At 46.6% G+C, this 17,286-nt stretch overlaps 1 protein-coding gene across 3 annotated transcripts; it reads left to right on the top strand.

Moving 5' to 3' along the window:
- Positions 1 to 253: 253 nt before the first annotated feature.
- Positions 254 to 15,291, top strand: Slc46a3 (solute carrier family 46 member 3). Of its 3 annotated transcripts, none has more exons than XM_040751384.1 (6): positions 254 to 411; positions 1,048 to 1,260; positions 7,393 to 8,263; positions 9,979 to 10,062; positions 13,426 to 13,582; positions 14,557 to 15,291. In XM_040751384.1, exons 2-6 carry the CDS (start codon positions 1,072 to 1,074, stop codon positions 14,636 to 14,638), a joined length of 1,383 nt encoding a protein of 460 aa, XP_040607318.1. In that variant the 5' UTR covers positions 254 to 411; positions 1,048 to 1,071; the 3' UTR covers positions 14,639 to 15,291. The 3 variants fall into 3 exon arrangements, with proteins under 3 accessions (XP_040607318.1, XP_040607320.1, XP_040607321.1); XM_040751386.1 differs by lacking the exon at positions 254 to 411 and adding an exon at positions 418 to 636; XM_040751387.1 differs by lacking the exon at positions 254 to 411 and having other exon boundaries at positions 1,046 to 1,180.
- The last annotated feature ends 1,995 nt before the right edge of the window (positions 15,292 to 17,286 follow it).

Genomic DNA, 17,286 nt, shown 5'->3' with positions numbered 1-17,286 from the left:
GTATTGTCCCGGCTGTTCTCGAACTCTCGATCCAACTGCCGAGGCGATCCGCATACGGCTCAGCGGCGCTTCAGTGAAACCCAGGTCTTACCCAGAAACACTTGGCAGAACCGGCGCGAACCTGCGTGGCCACCCAACCTGCCCCGCAGTTGTTGGGGGAAGAGTTGGCCGGGCCTCCGGAGGCGGGCGCAAGAGAGTGACACTACTCTAGACCAATCCTTGCGGGGTTGCGGGTCGCAGGACCCAATCGCAAACGAGCAAGGGAAGGGTGACAGCTCCGGCCGAAGATTGCTATCTCTCCGCTCGGGTGATGATGCTTGGCGCTCGAGTCACAACCAGGGCCCGAAGAAGGAGACTGCGGCAGCGTGGGGAGCAGCCAGGACTGAGTCCGGGGCCACTAGCGACCGGGAGGTGCGCTTATCTCGCTTTGCCTTCAAACAGGGCTCCAGTGTCCCGTCCCAAGGACGTCCCCCGTTGCCGTCCAACTCCACCTCGCTGTCCCTTCCTCCGCTGTCCCCGGATAGGGAGCCGAGCTGGAAAGCCAGGGGACGCTGCACCCCCCGCGGGTGACTGAGAACACAGTCCTGGAAACGGTCCTGCCTGCGCCTAGCTAGGCAGGAATTCTGTAACCGAGGGGTGAGTTTAAAAAGCGAAAACAGAAACTCCTCTTCCGATTGGGAGCTTCTTTTTACAAGGCCCTTAACCCGCAGGCGAATAATAACAGTTGCGTAACCTCTGGGTCGCCCAAGAACTTCATTGTTTACCTTGTGGGAACCAGCCAGTGCAGCTCGGCTCAGCACTGTGAGCATTGACTAAGCAGAGCCGGGGAGAACTTAGTGCTGAGAGACATTAGTCCGCTCCTTGGAGAGGAATCGGGGACCCTCTCCCGGCAAGGGCACTCTTTCAGAAATCTGGAACTCTCTCTTTGCTTACTCATGTTTGTGACACATTGTTCCAATTTCCCCATCTTTGACAATTTAGCCTCTGGGATAAGGAATCGACTGATGAGTTCTTTCCTCTGTTCCCCCTCCTCCCTCTAACAAACAGACTCCATCTGCCCACCTGAGCAATATGAAGATTTCATTCATCGAGCCCGCCATTCTCCTAAACGCTTTTGCTATGACCCTGACCGTCCCGCTAACAGCGCAGTATGTGTACCGGAGGATCTGGGAAGAAAACGGTAACTACACCTTTGATTCCGGTGGCAATGTCTCTGAATGTCACCAAAACAAAAGCGACCCGATCTTTGCATTCCGGGAGGTAAGAAATGAAAAGCCTGCCAACCTGTAGTCAACAAGGGAATGGAAACAGGTTCCAAACCTGAGGCTCTCCAGGGTGTGACAACCTCCTACCCTACCACCCCGCCCCCCCACACACACACACAAAAATCAAGCGGTCTTCTCTCAGTTCCCATTTCAGTTCATGGTTCCTCCTAGCACCTTTAATTACACTTTTTGTAAAATCCCTCCCTGTGTGGGACCAACTCTTCTCCGTAGGAAAAATCTCACTACAACCCCATCACTCTTTGGTCTCTTGAAACAAAAACAAATGTCTGAAAAACTGGACCAGGGCCTTTGTCACCCATGGGGTGGGGCAGCGTTTGCTGAGGTCAGGAGGTAGTGACAGGAGATAAGTGCTGAGTCATGTGCCCACTTCTGGACTGGGGATGCTCACTTTGGCTCACAGAACCTGAAAATGCATTATGGGGCTTCCCTCTGTTCTGCATGTTTCTGACAGGAGCTATGCCATCCATCATTCTGTTTCTGCCTGAGGCAGTCTTGATCAAAAGTCTGCAATGCCCAAGTCCAGCGTGGAGGGGATGACATCAGATATTTTCCTACAGTGCCACATTAGCCAGCTCAGAACTGCTCTTGTTAGGGAAATTTTGTGGAAACACAAAGGAACTGCTTTCACAGTCACAGATGAGAGGAGGTCGAGGGGACCGAACTGCCCTGGTCCTGGGCTGCCTTCCCTGGTCTGAGGGTCTCTCTGTGCAGGCAAATGAGTCTGAAGTAGGAACATGGCAGAAGGTCCCAAGGAAGGCCTGAAAGAGACCCAGCTGCTCCAAGGTATCAGGTAGAAGCTGGATGGGACCAGGTCCAGCTGCTTGACCAGGCCTGTCCTTACTTCCTCATGCTGTGGGAGAATTTTCTTGGAAGAGAGCATTTCTGACCAGCCATAGGGCCTGCACAGTCACAAAGAGAAGGACATGGGCCTCACAGAATGGTTTACGGCCCTCCACAGAGTCTGCTCAGGCCTCAGGCTGGGGAAGGAGGGTTGTGAGTTCAAGGCCAGCCTGGGCTACCTTGTTTCAAAGTAACAACAACAGCAGCAATGATAAAGGGGAAGGCAGGATATATAGATGGATGGAAGAAATTGAGTATAAGATCACATGACTATGATGTCTAAGTTGGAGTGAGAAGGTCCCAGGGACTCACCATTTCTGTATGTGAGTCAGGGATTTCCTTCACCCCTCCCCAGGTGATAGGAGCAAGCCCCTTGTGGTAGTGGGAGGAGCCTAGGGGAAAAAGGACAGTGTTAGCCCCTCCAGACCTGGTTTCTGACCTACACCTTACCCCCCCCACCCCCACCCCCATACACACTGCCTATAGCAATGTGATCTCATTTAGATTTTAGCCAAACTTTCTGTTTGATTCTTTTCCTTTTTTTGTTTTGTTTTCAACTGGACCAATATTCAGGAGACCGTCCTTATTCCAGGTTTGTCCCCCAAAGTTGGTGCCCCAAGATCTTAGGTGCTTTCCCTAGGAGTAGGGAAGTGGAACCGCCCACACCTAGCCCTACCCTGCTGCCCATAGCTGGGACAGGACCAGACAAGAAGGGGGGCTGACAGCATCACTTTTGCCTGGATTCCTTCCTTCTGGCCGTTTCTGGATGCTGCCCTTGTACGGCTTCTCAGAGAACAGCCTCTTCCCTCTGAGTCTGAGAGCCTTGTCCCCTGCTCGGTGTTTCCAGCTCTAGTAGCCCACTCTGTTGTGTGAGCCTGGCCCCTCAATTTCCAAATGAGGGGGAGCTAGGGCTGTGTGTCTTGGTCACTCTAAAAATAAGGAGCTAGCCCTGGAGAGAACTAGAAAAACAAATTTTCTTTCTTACCGCCTGGCCCCAACTGTCCATTTTATGTAAAAGGACATTGTGCATCATGACAGCCATATTTAGTGGGCCTTCTTGTCCAAGTCTGTGTCTCTGATGCTGTGACAAAACACTGACCAACGCCAGGTGGTGGTGGCACACTCTTTTAATCCCAGCACTAGGCAGGCAGAGACAGCTGGATCTCAGTGAGTTCAAGGCCAACTTGGTCTGCAGAGTTTCAGAACAGTCAGGGCTACACAGAGAAACCGTATCTCAAAAAAAACAAAACCAACCAACAAAGCAAACAAATAAACAAACAAACAGAAAAACCACTGACCAAAAAGCAACTTGGAAGAGGAGAGGTCTTATCTGGCTTATAGGTCAGAGACCATCATGGAGAGATGCCAAGGCAGGAAGCTGGAGGCACACACCTTTCCTTACACAACCAAGACTGGCTGCCCAGGCACAGTACCACCCACAGTGGGCTGGGCCCTACTCCAACTAACAATCAGGAAAAATGCCCCACAGACCTGGTCACAGGCCAATCTGATGGAGACAGTCACTCAGTTAAGGTTCCCTCCTCCAAGCTGACCCTAGTTTGTGTCAAACTGACCACTGAAACAGATTGTGACACATCCCAATAACAGGTACACCCTGTGTGCTAGCAAGTAAGATACTAGTTTACATTTCAGGGTGTGGAGAGAAGAAGAGGCTTAACTAAGCAGAATGGTAATACATGGCCTGTAATTCTAACATCTAGGGGCCAGAGGCAGGAAGAGCATGAGTTCAAAGCCAACCTAGGAAACATAGTGAGACATCTTGTCTCAAAAATTCAAGGGTTGAGGATATAGTAATGAGAGAGTGCTTATTGTAGTGAATGTCTGTAATCCCAGCACTTGGGAGAGAGAAGCAGAAGGGTTACAAGTTCAAGACCATTCAGGCTACATAAGGATACCTTGTCCCAACAAATTAAAAATTAATTGAAGAATAAACTACACTCTCTCACCTATGTTTCATATTTGAAAGTTTATATTTTAATGGAAGTCTTATTTTCCAATGTTTTTTATTAACACGCGCGCGCGCGCGTGCACACACACACACACACACACACGTTGTAGGGAGAGATCTACGTACCTGTAAGGACACCCAAAAGAGCGTGATCAGCAATTCATGTTACAATGTCTTGGGCTTTTATTGCTGTGAAGAAACACCATGATCACAGCAACTCTTTTTTTGTTGTTGTTGTTGTTTTTTTGTTTTTTTTTTTTCGAGACAGGGTTCTCTGTATTGTTTTGGAGGTTGTCCTGGCACTCGTTCTGTAGACCAGGCTGGCCTTGAGCTCACAGAGATCCGCCAGCCTCTGCCTCCCGAGTGCTAGGATTAAAGGCATGCACCACCAATACCCGGCTCACAGCAACTCTTATGAAGGAACACACTTAACTGGAGGTGGCTTACAGTTCAGAGTTCAGTCCATTATCATCATGGCGGGAAGCATGGCTCATGCAGGCTGACATGGTGCTGGAGAGGTTGCTGAGAGTTCTACATCTGGATCAACAGTCATCAGGACAAGACAGTGAACCACTAGGCCTGGCTTGGGCTTTTGAAACCTCAAAGCCTGCCCCCCCCAGTAACACACTTCTCCAACAAGGCCATACATTATTGGAAAATAATGCAACTCCCTGTGAGTCTATGGGGGCCATTTCTTTCAAACCACACACACACACACACACACACACACACACACACACACACACACACACCACAGGTAATATTGCCAAGACTGGAGGATTACAGTTAGTGGCCAGCCTGGACTACCTAGCGAGACCATGTCTCAAAACAAAACTTTATTTTTATCTACTTTTTCAAAGGTCCAAGTTCTTAGAGCCTTGTCACAGGCAATGGGCTTAATCTCCATGGGGACCCTTACACGGTGGCGGTACTTTTGGCTAAGAAGTAAAGAAGTAGGGTTCTAACCATGCTTGTTGACTTTTGAGGAAGAAGGAATTTTCTAGCCACTAACTATACCATTTCCTTGTTACATGATTACCTCTCAAGAAGTAAACTGGTAACACGAGTTTTTAAAAAAGTTGTATTTATTTAATTAATGTATTTATTTAGGTTTTTGAGACAGGGTTTCTCTGTGGCTTTGGAGGTTGGCCTGGAACTAGCTCTGTAGACCAGGCTGGCCTCGAACTCACAGAGATCCGCCTGCCTCTGCTTTGTGAGTGCTGGAATTAAAGGCGTGCACCACCAATGCCCTGCTGTCTTTCTTTTAAATGTATGACTGTTTTGCCTGCATGTATGTCTGTGTACCACATATGTGCAGTGCCCTCAGGAACTGGAAGAGGGCATCAGATCCCCTGAGACTGGAGTTACAGATGGTTGTGAGTCACCGTGTGGGTGCTGGGAACCTAATCTGGGTCCTCTGAAAGAGCAGCCAGAGTTTCAACCACTGAGCCATCTCTCCAGCCTCACAGCTCACGTCTTATGTCCCTATTATGACTCCAGATGGAACTGTGCTTTGAGTTTGTCTTGTTAAAAATCTTATTTAATCCCAGCACTTGGGAGGCAGAGGCAAGTGGATCTCTGTGAGTTCAAGGCCAGCCTGGTCTACAGAGTGAGTTCCAGGACAGGCTCCAGAGCCATAGAGAAACCCTGTCTTGAAAAAACAAAAAAAGAAAAAGAAAGAAAATCTGTTTTACCATAGACTGCAGAGGTGGAAGTAGAAGCAGGCAGGAGAGAGACTTGGGTGGACCAGTATAAAGCAGGAACCCCATTGGGAAAGCCTGTTTGGGAAGATGGTTAAAAGGTGACTTTGTATTTATTTACTCAGGAAATATTTACCTGATGGCTTCTCTAAGTACGCAAAGATGTGCGCATGAACAGGCAGGGCTGATCACTGAATGCAGCCCGGGGCTGGTGCCAGGCAGCTCATATGTCTCTCAAATGTAACCCTCCTAGTAGCCTGCAAAGTAAGGCTCTATTCCCTCCTGTCAGAAGAAGCAGTCACAGACGCAATAATTTGATAATATCTTCTGTGGCCAGCAAGTGGCAGAGGCTTTATCTTCTTCAGCCATGTGTTTATTTGGTACCCACCAAGAGCCTTCCATGTGCCCAGTACTGTTCTCAGAGATAGTGACAATGAGTGTAAGAAGACAAAGGTGAAGCCTAGGCTGTCCTGAAACTTGCTCTGTAGACTCAAGAACCCCGCCTGCCTCTGCCTCCCAAGTGTGGGAACTAAAGGCATGCGCTGTCTGACAACATGGGTCTTTTGCTCTTAACACATGTTGTGTACCATTGAAAAAAATGCCACAGGCCCTGTGCAAGAATTGGACAATAGTGAACCATGGCAAACACAGTGTGTCTATAAAGAACTTTTAAATTATGTTTATGTGTATGGCTGTTTTGCAAACTTGTATGTATGTGCACCACGTGCATGCCTGGTGCCTCTGGAGGCCAGAAGATGTTAGATCCCCTAGAACTGGAGTAACTGACAGTTATGAGTCACCACATGGGTGATGGGACCCAAACCTGGGTCCCCTGCAAGAGCAACCAGTGCTCCTAGCCACTGAACCATATCTCCAGGCTCACAGACCTCTCTAAATAGCCCCAAGTTCTTCTCACCTAATGGTTGCCATGACTGTCACAGCTCCCCAAGTGTGTGCTCTTGTGTACACATGCCCTCTTGTGTGTCATCGTTGCACAGACTGCAACTATCTTGAGCAATACAAGACTCTCTCCCCCGGGATCTATCCCATTGCTTCTTTAGTAAATGAAGGAATCCATTCTCACTAGTCTGTCTGTGGACACAGAGATTAAAAGGGGAGCAGAACTCTGCTTGGCTAGAGTCGACCAAGCAAGTGCATATGAACTGTTTGCTTCCCTCCTGTAGCCTCTGCAGGAAAACCCATCGCAGCAAGGCTCGTCACCCAGGCTGTAGAACAGGAGTCACAATGACCTCTCAGTGCAAATGATTCATGGGGTGGGGGAAAAATACCATTCCCTTGCTAGCCCCAGAGTCTGTGATGTGCACATGTCCTTTGAATAAACAGACACACTAGTGCATGCGTTTTTCTTCTTATAGCCATGAGTCTCTACCATGAGAGGTGTGCAGGTATCATGACTAAGTGTGGGTATATAGCCTGACATATGCTGTAGGAACTGTATGAAAACTTAATTGGTACTGTCCCCCCACATACCCAAGGCCTCCCACTCACCATCAGCCGCAATATCAAGAAAGTGTACACTACAATCTTTTTTATGGTCATCATATCTGTAAACACTTCATCTTCTTTGTCCTTGCAGGAGGTTCAGAAAAAGGCATCTCTCTTCAACCTGCAGGTGGAAATGAGTGGGTTAATTCCTGGCCTGCTGTCCACCTTCATGCTTTTATCAAGCAGTGACAACCATGGACGGAAACTCCCCATGGTCCTGTCGTCTCTTGGCTCTCTAGGAACCAACGTCTGGCTGTGTGTGCTGTCCAACTTTGGCCTTCCTCTCCAGTTTCTGATCGCATCCACCTTCCTTGGTGCCCTCTTTGGGAATTACACCACGTTTTGGGGCGCTTGCTTTGCCTACATTGTGGATCAGTGTAAAGACTACAAGCAGAAAGTCATTCGAATAGCCATCCTGGATTTTATGCTCGGAGTCGTTACTGGGCTAACGGGCCTGTCATCTGGCTATTTTATTCGAGAACTGGGCTTTGTGTGGTCCTATTTCATCATTGCCGTAGTTCTTACAGTCAACCTGACCTACATTTCATTTTTCCTCAAGGATCCCATAAAGGAGTCTTCATCTCAGGTTGTCACTATGTCCTGTAGTGAAAGCCTCAAGGACCTGTTTTACCGGACGTACATGCTTTTTAAAAATGGCTCCGGTAAGCGGCGGTCTTTGCTCTGTCTGCTGATTTTTACCATAGTCATGTATTTTTTTGTGGTAATCGGCATCTCTCCAATTTTCACACTTTATGAGCTGGCCTCTCCACTCTGCTGGAATGAGGTTTATATAGGCTATGGGACAGCTTTGGGCAGCGTCTCCTTCTTGAGTAGTTTCCTAGGCATATGGCTGTTTTCCTATTGCTTGGAGGACATTCACATCGTCTTCATTGGTATTCTGACCACCATGGTGGGAATGATACTGGTTGCTTTCACCAGGACCACCCTGATGATGCTTTTAGGTGAGTTACAAATGTGTTTAATTTCTCTATAAAGTGGGAGAAGGGGATCACGCTGAATACAAAGCTCTCCGTGAACCCGCTCTGCGTCCATTTAGATGGCTAGCTTTCCAGAAGTCAATAACTATAGTGGCAGACTTACCAAAATATGATGCATACATGGAATCATCACGGTTTTCCAAATCTGCGGATTTGCCAAAAACGTTGAGGGACATTCTCGGTGTGATTCAGTTCTTGAGTGTGGCTTTTACTGAAATGAGTGTTCCTTAGAATGCTGCGTTGGAACAGATAATGGAACTGTAATGTAGAATCTTGGTCCAAGCCTGCTGTTTCTACCATGGAGGTCTTTGCCACTTGTGGAGAAACGGTCTGGAGAATCAGAATTAGGCTCAACTTCCTCCTATATCACTGGGTGCATTCCTTGGAATCCTTTATTCTCTCCTTGTGTGATGGGCACAGAAAAGCTTCATTCCGAGGGTTTTATAACAAGTCTTAGAGAACTAGAAAGCACTTTGCATTGTGCCTTTTAGACAGTAGAAGCCACATCCCTTTTTCTTTTCTTTTCTTTTTTTTTTTTTTTTTTTTTTTTTTTTTGGTTTTTGGAGACAGGGTTTCTCTGTGGCTTTGGAGGCTGTCCTGGAACTCACTTTGTAGACCAGGCTGGCCTCGAACTCACAGAGATCCGCCTGCCTCTGCTGGGATTTTTCAAGAGACCACATTTAGTCAAGGTATGCAAATACTGTAAATAAACTATTTGCAAAAGCAAATGCCATTCTTTTATGATATGACTAAAAATGATTCAATTAAGAAGCATAACTTCCTTTAATCCTAGCACTCGGGAGGCAGAGGCAGGTAGATCTCTGTGAGTTCGAGGCCAGGCTGGACCGACAACCTCCAAAACAATACAGAGAAACCCTGTCTCGTAAAAACCAAAAAAAAAAAAAAAAAAAAAAGAAAAAAGCATAACTTAAAGCTGGAGGTGGTGGTACACGCCTTCAATCCCAGCATTTGGGAGGCAGAGGCAGAGGAATCTCTGTGAGTTTGAGGCAATTAAGAACAGAGGCAATTATGTTCATGAAGTTTCCAGCCAAAAAATGAACCAACAAAACAATACAAAGCCAGTTTACCTATAAAGGAATCCTTACAGTAAGGTAATAAGAGCACCAAGAATGTAAAGTCCAAAGAACAAAAACCATTTAAAAGGAGTTGGAAAGATAACTCAGCAGTTAAGAGCAGATACTGCCAAAGGAGCAGAGTTCAGTTTCCTGGCTCACAACCACCCTAACTCCAGGTTCAGGGGATCCAGCGCCCTCTTCTGGCTCCCATAGGCATACATACATGGACATACACACACACACACACACACACACACACACACACACACACACATACACACACACACACACACACAGAGTAACAAAAATGAAAATAATTTTTTAAATGGGTGAAAAATAATTAGAAGTCAAACTTGCTAAATAAATTATTACATCATTAGGAAAATAGGCAAATGAATGCTATTTATAGGACCAAAACCAGAATTCTAGAATAAAGCAAGCTTCAAATGGCGAGTCAGTAGTCCATTCATTTACTAGAAGAAACTGTGGGTAGCTGGATCTTCAGCAAGAGCAAGTCAGGCTGCTCATATGAAGAGATGTTTAGAGAAGTGAGCTTCCTGACTTACTTTGATTTGATTATCTGATTGTCTGTTCATTTCACAGTCAGGATACCATTCTTTTTCACCATGATGCCATTCTCTGTCCTGAGGTCCATGCTGTCAAAGGTGGTCCACTCGACTGAACAAGGTGAGTTTATTGGAAAGACTATAACAGATGTACAATCAGGGCTTCCAGCTTCAGAATCTCCCGGAACCCCTTCAGGGTTCTTTTTTGAAGGAAATACTAAGCTTTACACTCAGGCAGAGGGGCCCTGATTAGGGACCTGTCCAACAGATTTATCTGGTCCCATGCTTGAAAGGAGGAGTGTGGATTGAGGAAAGATACAAACAAGAAACTAGAGATAGAGTAGGGAAGCCATCCAGTGAATAATGGATCAGCCCCAAGTTTATTGCTCTGAGTTCGTGTATATACCCTAATCCAAATGGGAGAATGGTAAAAGACTTCCTTACCATGATACAAGGAACAAACAAATATACTTACCACCTCAAAACCCAAAACACCAAGTAACCATACCCTAAACAAAATATCTTGTTGTTTAGGTAAGACATCCATTAGCTACACCTTAGGCCAGATATCTTGTTGTCAAGGCAAGACACACAATAGTCACATCTTGGGCCTAGCATCCTGTGGCTCAATCTTGAAGGAACAATAATAGGCTTGACTTCTCTGACTTTATCTCAAGATGGAACAGAGCCACTTCTATGAGCCTCCACAGGGGCCCAGGTTTAGAGGTCTTCTCTGACCTTGTCTCGGCTGGAAGAAGTCAAGTGTTCTCCCCACTGGGAACCTACAATACTCCTATCCCTCCTAGCTGCATTCTGGCTAGCTGGGCCACTCTGGTTCAAGTCTGCTGAGTGCCTGGATGATTCTCTCCCATGGACCATGCCCAGCCCCTATGTGCCCCTTCCCACCAAAGGGGGTTCCAGGGGGTGGCTTCATGGGCAGGTCTGTCCTGACCTTGGAGTTGTACACAGTATCTGGGTGTCTGCACACCCAGGTATGAATGATCCCTTCTGAGGCAGACAGGGGAAGTCGGATGGGGTGAGTTGCAGGCTGGGGACAGCTCTCTCACCATTGTCCAGTTGCTACAGGGAACTCTTAAAAAGTCTGGAAATTCTGTGATTCCATCCAGCCTCCACAGTATAGAAACTTATCACACTTATCCCTAGCCACTGGTTAGCTGTATTCGTAACATCTAAATGCAGCTGCCCCTTTGTGTATGACAGGGAATGTTCCAGAGGCCCTCACAGACACCAACATTCTGAACAAATTACAGTGGCATATGCGTGAAAATTTCAGTCAAACCTATTACTTTACACACAGAAGAATTCATGAAAATAGTTAAAACAGTTTTAAGCCAGATAGTATTTCTATATAATTTACACATAACCCCTAGGCTCTCAGGTGCTGGGAGCTGAACTTGGGTCCTCTGTAAGAGCAGCCAGTGCTCTTAACCACTGAGCCACCTCTAACCCCTTATGTACATCACTTTTCTTTTATCGCTATTCTGTTGGTGTACCATCAAAGAAACCCCTGCTGAAGTCAAGGGCGAAGGTCTGTCCTGATGGTTATGTAGAGAGCACTTAGGAATGGAAAACTGAACAGGTGCCATGGAGAAACAGCACCTGGATGGCGACTCACAACCTTCTGTAACTCCGGAGCCAGGGATCCAGCATCCTCTTCTGGCCCCCATAAGCACAGGCACGCACATGGTGCGTATACATAACCAGCAGGCCAAACGCGCATACACATAAAATAAATATAAAAGTATTAATGACCTTGTTCCTCCCTCTGAACTCGGAAGTACTTTAGATAGGGGCAAATTTTTCACAGCTCAATATATTCCCATTCTTTATTGTTTCTAAATGGCTACTTTATGAAAATACGATGCACTTTTGAGTAATCAAGGGAGAAGGGCCACAAAGTACAGAGGTCACCGGGTGCCACTCACTCTCTGCCAGCTCAACTCTGACAGTTCAGAGGCTTGGGCATAGTTCAGTGGGAGATCACATGCTTGAAGAACTAGAAGGGAGAGAAAATAGCATTTAGGTGATGTTTCTGGAAGTCCCTGTGTTTTTAACAATCTCACGTCTTGGACTTGCTGGCCTGCTTTGGCGTCATTCAAACTCATAGGGGCACAATAAAACAGGCTTGAGTTGTGAGTTGCTTGATTTTTTTTTTTTTGAGTCTAGAAAGTACACTCATTCAGGTGTATTTAATTCAGCTTATCTCTACAACTACTTAACACATTGGATTGCCCAGAGAACTTGAGCAATGGGCTGACGCTGTTCCACAACAGCATATTGTGTGAGACAGATGGTGCCCAACCCAACCTATTTATCTTAGAGAATGGCCGGATCCCCTATGGACCAGACACAGTAGTCTGGTTTTTGTACTGTAGCACTATTCCTGGGTATAGCAAGAAACACAAATAAAACATTGTAACTGAGCAGGTAGGAAAGCCAGTCAAACTGGCTCCTTGCTTCACCGTAAATCACGGGGGCAGTAGATGCTATGGAGTGTTTGTTGGGCATAGAGCCCTGAGCAAAAGCTTTATTCACTCATTTGATAAATGCATGTGAAATGGCTGCCACGCGCTAGGACAACTGGGCGCTGAGGACATCAGGGCAAGCAGAACAGATGTGGGCATGAGCTTGCCAGAGCTGTAGCTCAGTCAGGAGACACGTAAGTGTCCACACAGTATTTCCTATCCGCGGCTGGCTTCCTGTCTAACAGCTGGCTGGACTTGAGGCTGTGGGAGGAGGCATTGCAGTTTCCAAAAGAGTCGGCTGGAAGTACTTCTGTCGGCTTTCCCTGCAGACATCGGCGCTCAGCTATTTGGGGTTTTCAACATCTCTCCCATCAAGTCCACAGGGAGCCCCTTGCCTCAGATCCTTCATCTGCAAACTGGGCTGGTTACTTCTGGGGTTTTGCTGTTGTTGTTATTGTTTGAGACAGGCTCTTAAGCTGGAAATGACCTTGAATTTCTGATTCTCCTACCTCCACCTTCTGAACGTTGGGATTACAAGTGTGGGCCACCACACCTGGTTGGTGTGCTAGACCCCAGGCTTCTTGCGTGCTAGACAAGAATGTGCCATCGGAATTGCACCCCCACCTCTTCTCAAGATGTGAGAAGATGGATCATTGGAGGGTCACATGCCATGCCCCAAAGCGCTCTCTCTCTCTCTCTCTCTCTCTCTCTCTCTCTCTCTCTTCCTCCCTTCTTTCTTTTCTTCTTTTCTTTTGTTGGGGGGCAGCTTTTTTTCTTTTTTGGGGGGTGTTCATGACAAGGTTTCTCTGTGTGTAGTCCTGGCTGTCTTGGGACTCACTCTATAGATCAGGCTAGCCTTGAACTCTGCCTCCCCAGTGCTGGGATTAAGGGCATGTATCACCACTGACCAGCTCTGTGGCTGTTTTCAATTCTCTTGGTTCACCTTTGACTGTTGTTTTTTGAGTTGGCCTTTTTCTTTTTCTCTCTCCACACCCCAGGTGCGCTGTTCGCTTGCATAGCTTTCTTAGAGACACTCAGTGGAGTTGCTGCAACCTCTGTTTACAACGGTATTTATTCTGCCACTGTTGCTTGGTACCCTGGCTTCATTTTTCTTCTGTCTGCTGGCCTCCTCGTCCTCCCAGCCATCGGCCTATGGTAGGTATTGCATCATCTCATCAGAAGGTTAAATGAATCTTCTGACTCTACATGTGGGATGACAGATTCTTGCCATTTGCCTCAGAAGATGCTTTTCTAGAGAACATTTGATCAGGAATACACCTGCCAATAATGAAACAGTGTCATTGGTCATTGAGAGCTGGCGGGGGCTGGCCTTGGGTCACAGAGGAATGAAAGTCCTTTTATGGGCACGTGTGTGTGTGTGTGTGTGTGTGTGTGTGTGTGTGTGTGTGTGTGTGTGTGTTTGTAGACAGGGTTTTTCTGTAGCTTTGTAGCCTGTCCTGGAACTCACTCTATAGACCAGGCTGGCCTCAAACTCAGAGTTTAATCCAGTGCTGGGATTAAAGGCATGCGCCACTGTTAAGAGAAGCTATTTCCTTGAGAGAAGCTTTCCCGCCAGCCTGGTTCTAGAGCCGCATCAGTCCCAAATAAACACACAGGAGGCTATATTAATTATGAAGCTGTTGGCCTTGCTTGTTTCTTACTGGCTAGCTCTGACTTAAGTAATTACCCCATAATTGTTAATCTAAGTATTTCTCTTACCGGAGACGTTCCAGGCTTCCTACCCCATGGCGGTTACATCTTGAATTCTCCTGTGTTTCTCCTTCCCAGAGTCCTCCTGGACTCCTAGTCCCACCTATCTAGATTTCCTATTGGCCAGACAGTGCTTTATGGACAAATGCACAGGACTTCCCCCAACACGCCACACCACCCAGCTTTACAGACACCCTTAAGAATAGTATCTTGGAGGTGTAGAAGAGAGAAAAAAACTCATTTATTTTATTAATCTTAGAACACTATACATAATGAGTCAGTGAAGTTCAAAATGTCAGGATATGCCTATTACACAGAGCTTGTATAATTTATTAAAAGCCGTGTATGGGTGGAAGCAACGGAACCCTGGTTACTTATGTATCTCTTAACCCTTTGCAAATGCTTGTTTGATTTTGTAGGGGTGTCAAGTGCATTGGCTGGGAAGAGGAAAGCTACACGCTCTTCGTCCCAGAAGAGCCCAGTGAGCACGCATCAGAGTGACGCCAGGCAGCAGTAATGCCCATGTCATACGCACAGCTCCTGAAGAACATGCACCTCACAATCAGTATGTCATTAGCGGTCTGTTACCAGGTCCTTTCCCTAAGCCGAGCGAGCTGTGAGGCAGCGCCTGGCTCTGTTTCTGCGGCCATCCAACACACAGTGTTCTTCAGTACAGCAAGAACAGGCCCCAGCGCCCTCCTCTCTTCTCCATGGACCAGAGGAGCAAAGCGGAGAGCGGAGGAGGGCTTGGGAAACCGCAATAAGACTTGAAGCAGTAACCTCACTGACGTGCTCCCGTCTCTCAAGGAAACCAAGGAGTCCCAGCCTCAGTCTGTCTGTCTGTCTGCACAATGGGCTTCTGACCCCTCAGGGAATTTGATGACAGAATGAAGAATTCTTATGCTGAATAATCACTGGTATGAAAATAATGTTCCAGGCACTTAAAATTTTCCCTATACTTGACTGTTCTGTAAGACTCTATCAAGGCCCCATTGATGAATGCAGAAATCCTCATAGAGAAGCTCTTTTTAAAATAAGTATTTTTCACTTTTCCTACTATTTTACTCAGTGGCAAGCTTGATGATGTTTTTTGTATGTAATGGGGGAATGAGTACAAGTTCAGATTATAAATAAAACTGTCCTAGATTCTAAAACTGAGCAGACAGCTCTCACTCTCTGCATCGGCAGAAGGCTATCATGATCCGCAAACCCTGGCTGGGTTTCCCACCTCTGATCCTTCCTCTTGCTCAGGCTCCACACTGTGCCAAGAAGGATGTTTCTAAAACACAGATCTTTTCTCTCCCGGCTACAATCCTTCAGTGACTGTTGCTCATAGGGAAATAACCGGGCAAGCATGTGACCACAGCCTGACCCTGCCCCATTCCATGTCACGACACATTTCACCCATGCTTGGATCCACCCTCGTCCACTAAACACCAGGTCTCCTTTACACACACTGCTCAATTCATCCTCCTCTCATGTTTCACTAAAATCGCCATGTACCAGCCAAAACACTGCTTTCCCTATGCAGCTGGGGTGCTTGGCATTCGTCATCTATCTCTCAATCTCCGAAGGGCTTCCTTGGCCCTTTGTATAAACAAGAATTCCATCTAGCATTTTTCACTGGCATTTTCCAAAGATTTATTTTTGTGTGCATGAATGTTGTACTGCACGGTATGTCTATGTGCCATATGCATGCAGGGCCCATATAGTCCAGAAGAGGGCGCTGTGCCCCCTGGAACTGGAATTACAGATACTTGTGAGCCATCATGTGGATGCTAGAACTGAACCCAGGTTCTCTGCAAAAGTTGTCTCCCCCTACAGGTCTGAGGACAGGGACAATCTTTGTTCATTGCACACTCAGTAAATGTTGTAGAACTAAATTTGATGACTATAATTTCTTTACTTTTATTTGTAAGAAGGGTTTAAAGTTACAGCTTTAATGACTTTTATGAAGTAACCACCCCCATGGTTACTAAGCTAACTCTGCAAACAGATTGAAAAGTGTTGGGCTGTGCACCTGTCTAGTTGATTGATCTTGTTTCCATGGGTTATTCAATACCTGCCATTTTTTTTTCATTTTTTCTGTGTGCGCAGGTACATGTATGTGTTTGTGCCTGTGGAGGCCACAAGACAGCTGCAGCTGGTCTTCCTCAGTCCCCACCCGCTCTGGTTTTTTGAGCATGGTCTCTGTTTGGTCTGGGGCTCTCCCAGTAACCAGGACTGGTGACCAGTGAGTCTCCACCTTGCAGAGAATTCCACTAACCTCCCAGCCCCCCCCCATCCTCTCCTCATCCCTGCAGTTCATCCCCACAAAAGAAAACAAAACAAAGCAAGCAAACAAACAAAAACAAGAGCCAAACAACAACAAAAACAAAAAACTTTGACTCTCCTTCTCTCCTGCGTCTCCAACACCTCTCATTCACCCTGGTCCTTTACCATATTTTGAAGTTATGCCTAAAGATGCAGATGTCATGTTTTCTATGTTCTCTATCAAGGTATTGTATTCTCAGTAACCTGTAAAATGGACCTTCATTTCCCACACATGACAAAGGGAAGTCTCAGAGACATTTGAATGGACGGTAGTCGGGCTACAGTAGCAGTATGTACAGGCAGACACCAAGATAAACACTAAGAAGCGTCGTCACTGCCAGGGGTGTACATGCTCATGTCCAAAAGCACGAACTGCACAACGAACAAACGGTGTGAAAAGCCTATGAAAACCACATCACTGGGGATGGGGTGTGCTGATCAGGGGCATGGCACTTGTCTACTGGGTGCAAGACCATGTACTTAATCCCAACACTGCAAATGGGTAAAAATGCATCCACACTATTTGATCTGTCCTCAACTGAGAAGTCTACAGTGACTACCTGTTTTCTAGACTAGAAACGACGATCTTTTTGTCTTTTAAATCACAACTCTCATCTTTTTGTTTGTTGGTTGGTTTTTCCAGACAGGGGTTCTCTGTATAGCTTTGTAGACCAGGCTGGCCTCGAACTCAGAGATCCACCTGCCTCTGCCTCCCTAGCATTGGAATTAAAGGCTTATGCCACCACCACCCAGCCCATCTTTATTTCTTAAAACTTATTTCTATTTTATGTGCATTGGTGTTTTTGCCTGCATGTTTGTCTGTGGGACATGTCAAA

The sequence above is a fragment of the Mesocricetus auratus genome, unplaced genomic scaffold (genome assembly GCF_017639785.1).
Source record: "Mesocricetus auratus isolate SY011 unplaced genomic scaffold, BCM_Maur_2.0 Super-Scaffold_100008, whole genome shotgun sequence".
NCBI lineage: Eukaryota > Metazoa > Chordata > Mammalia > Rodentia > Cricetidae > Mesocricetus > Mesocricetus auratus.
The sequence above is the reverse complement of the archived record's forward strand: the minus strand, read 5'-3'. Positions and strand labels throughout refer to the sequence as shown.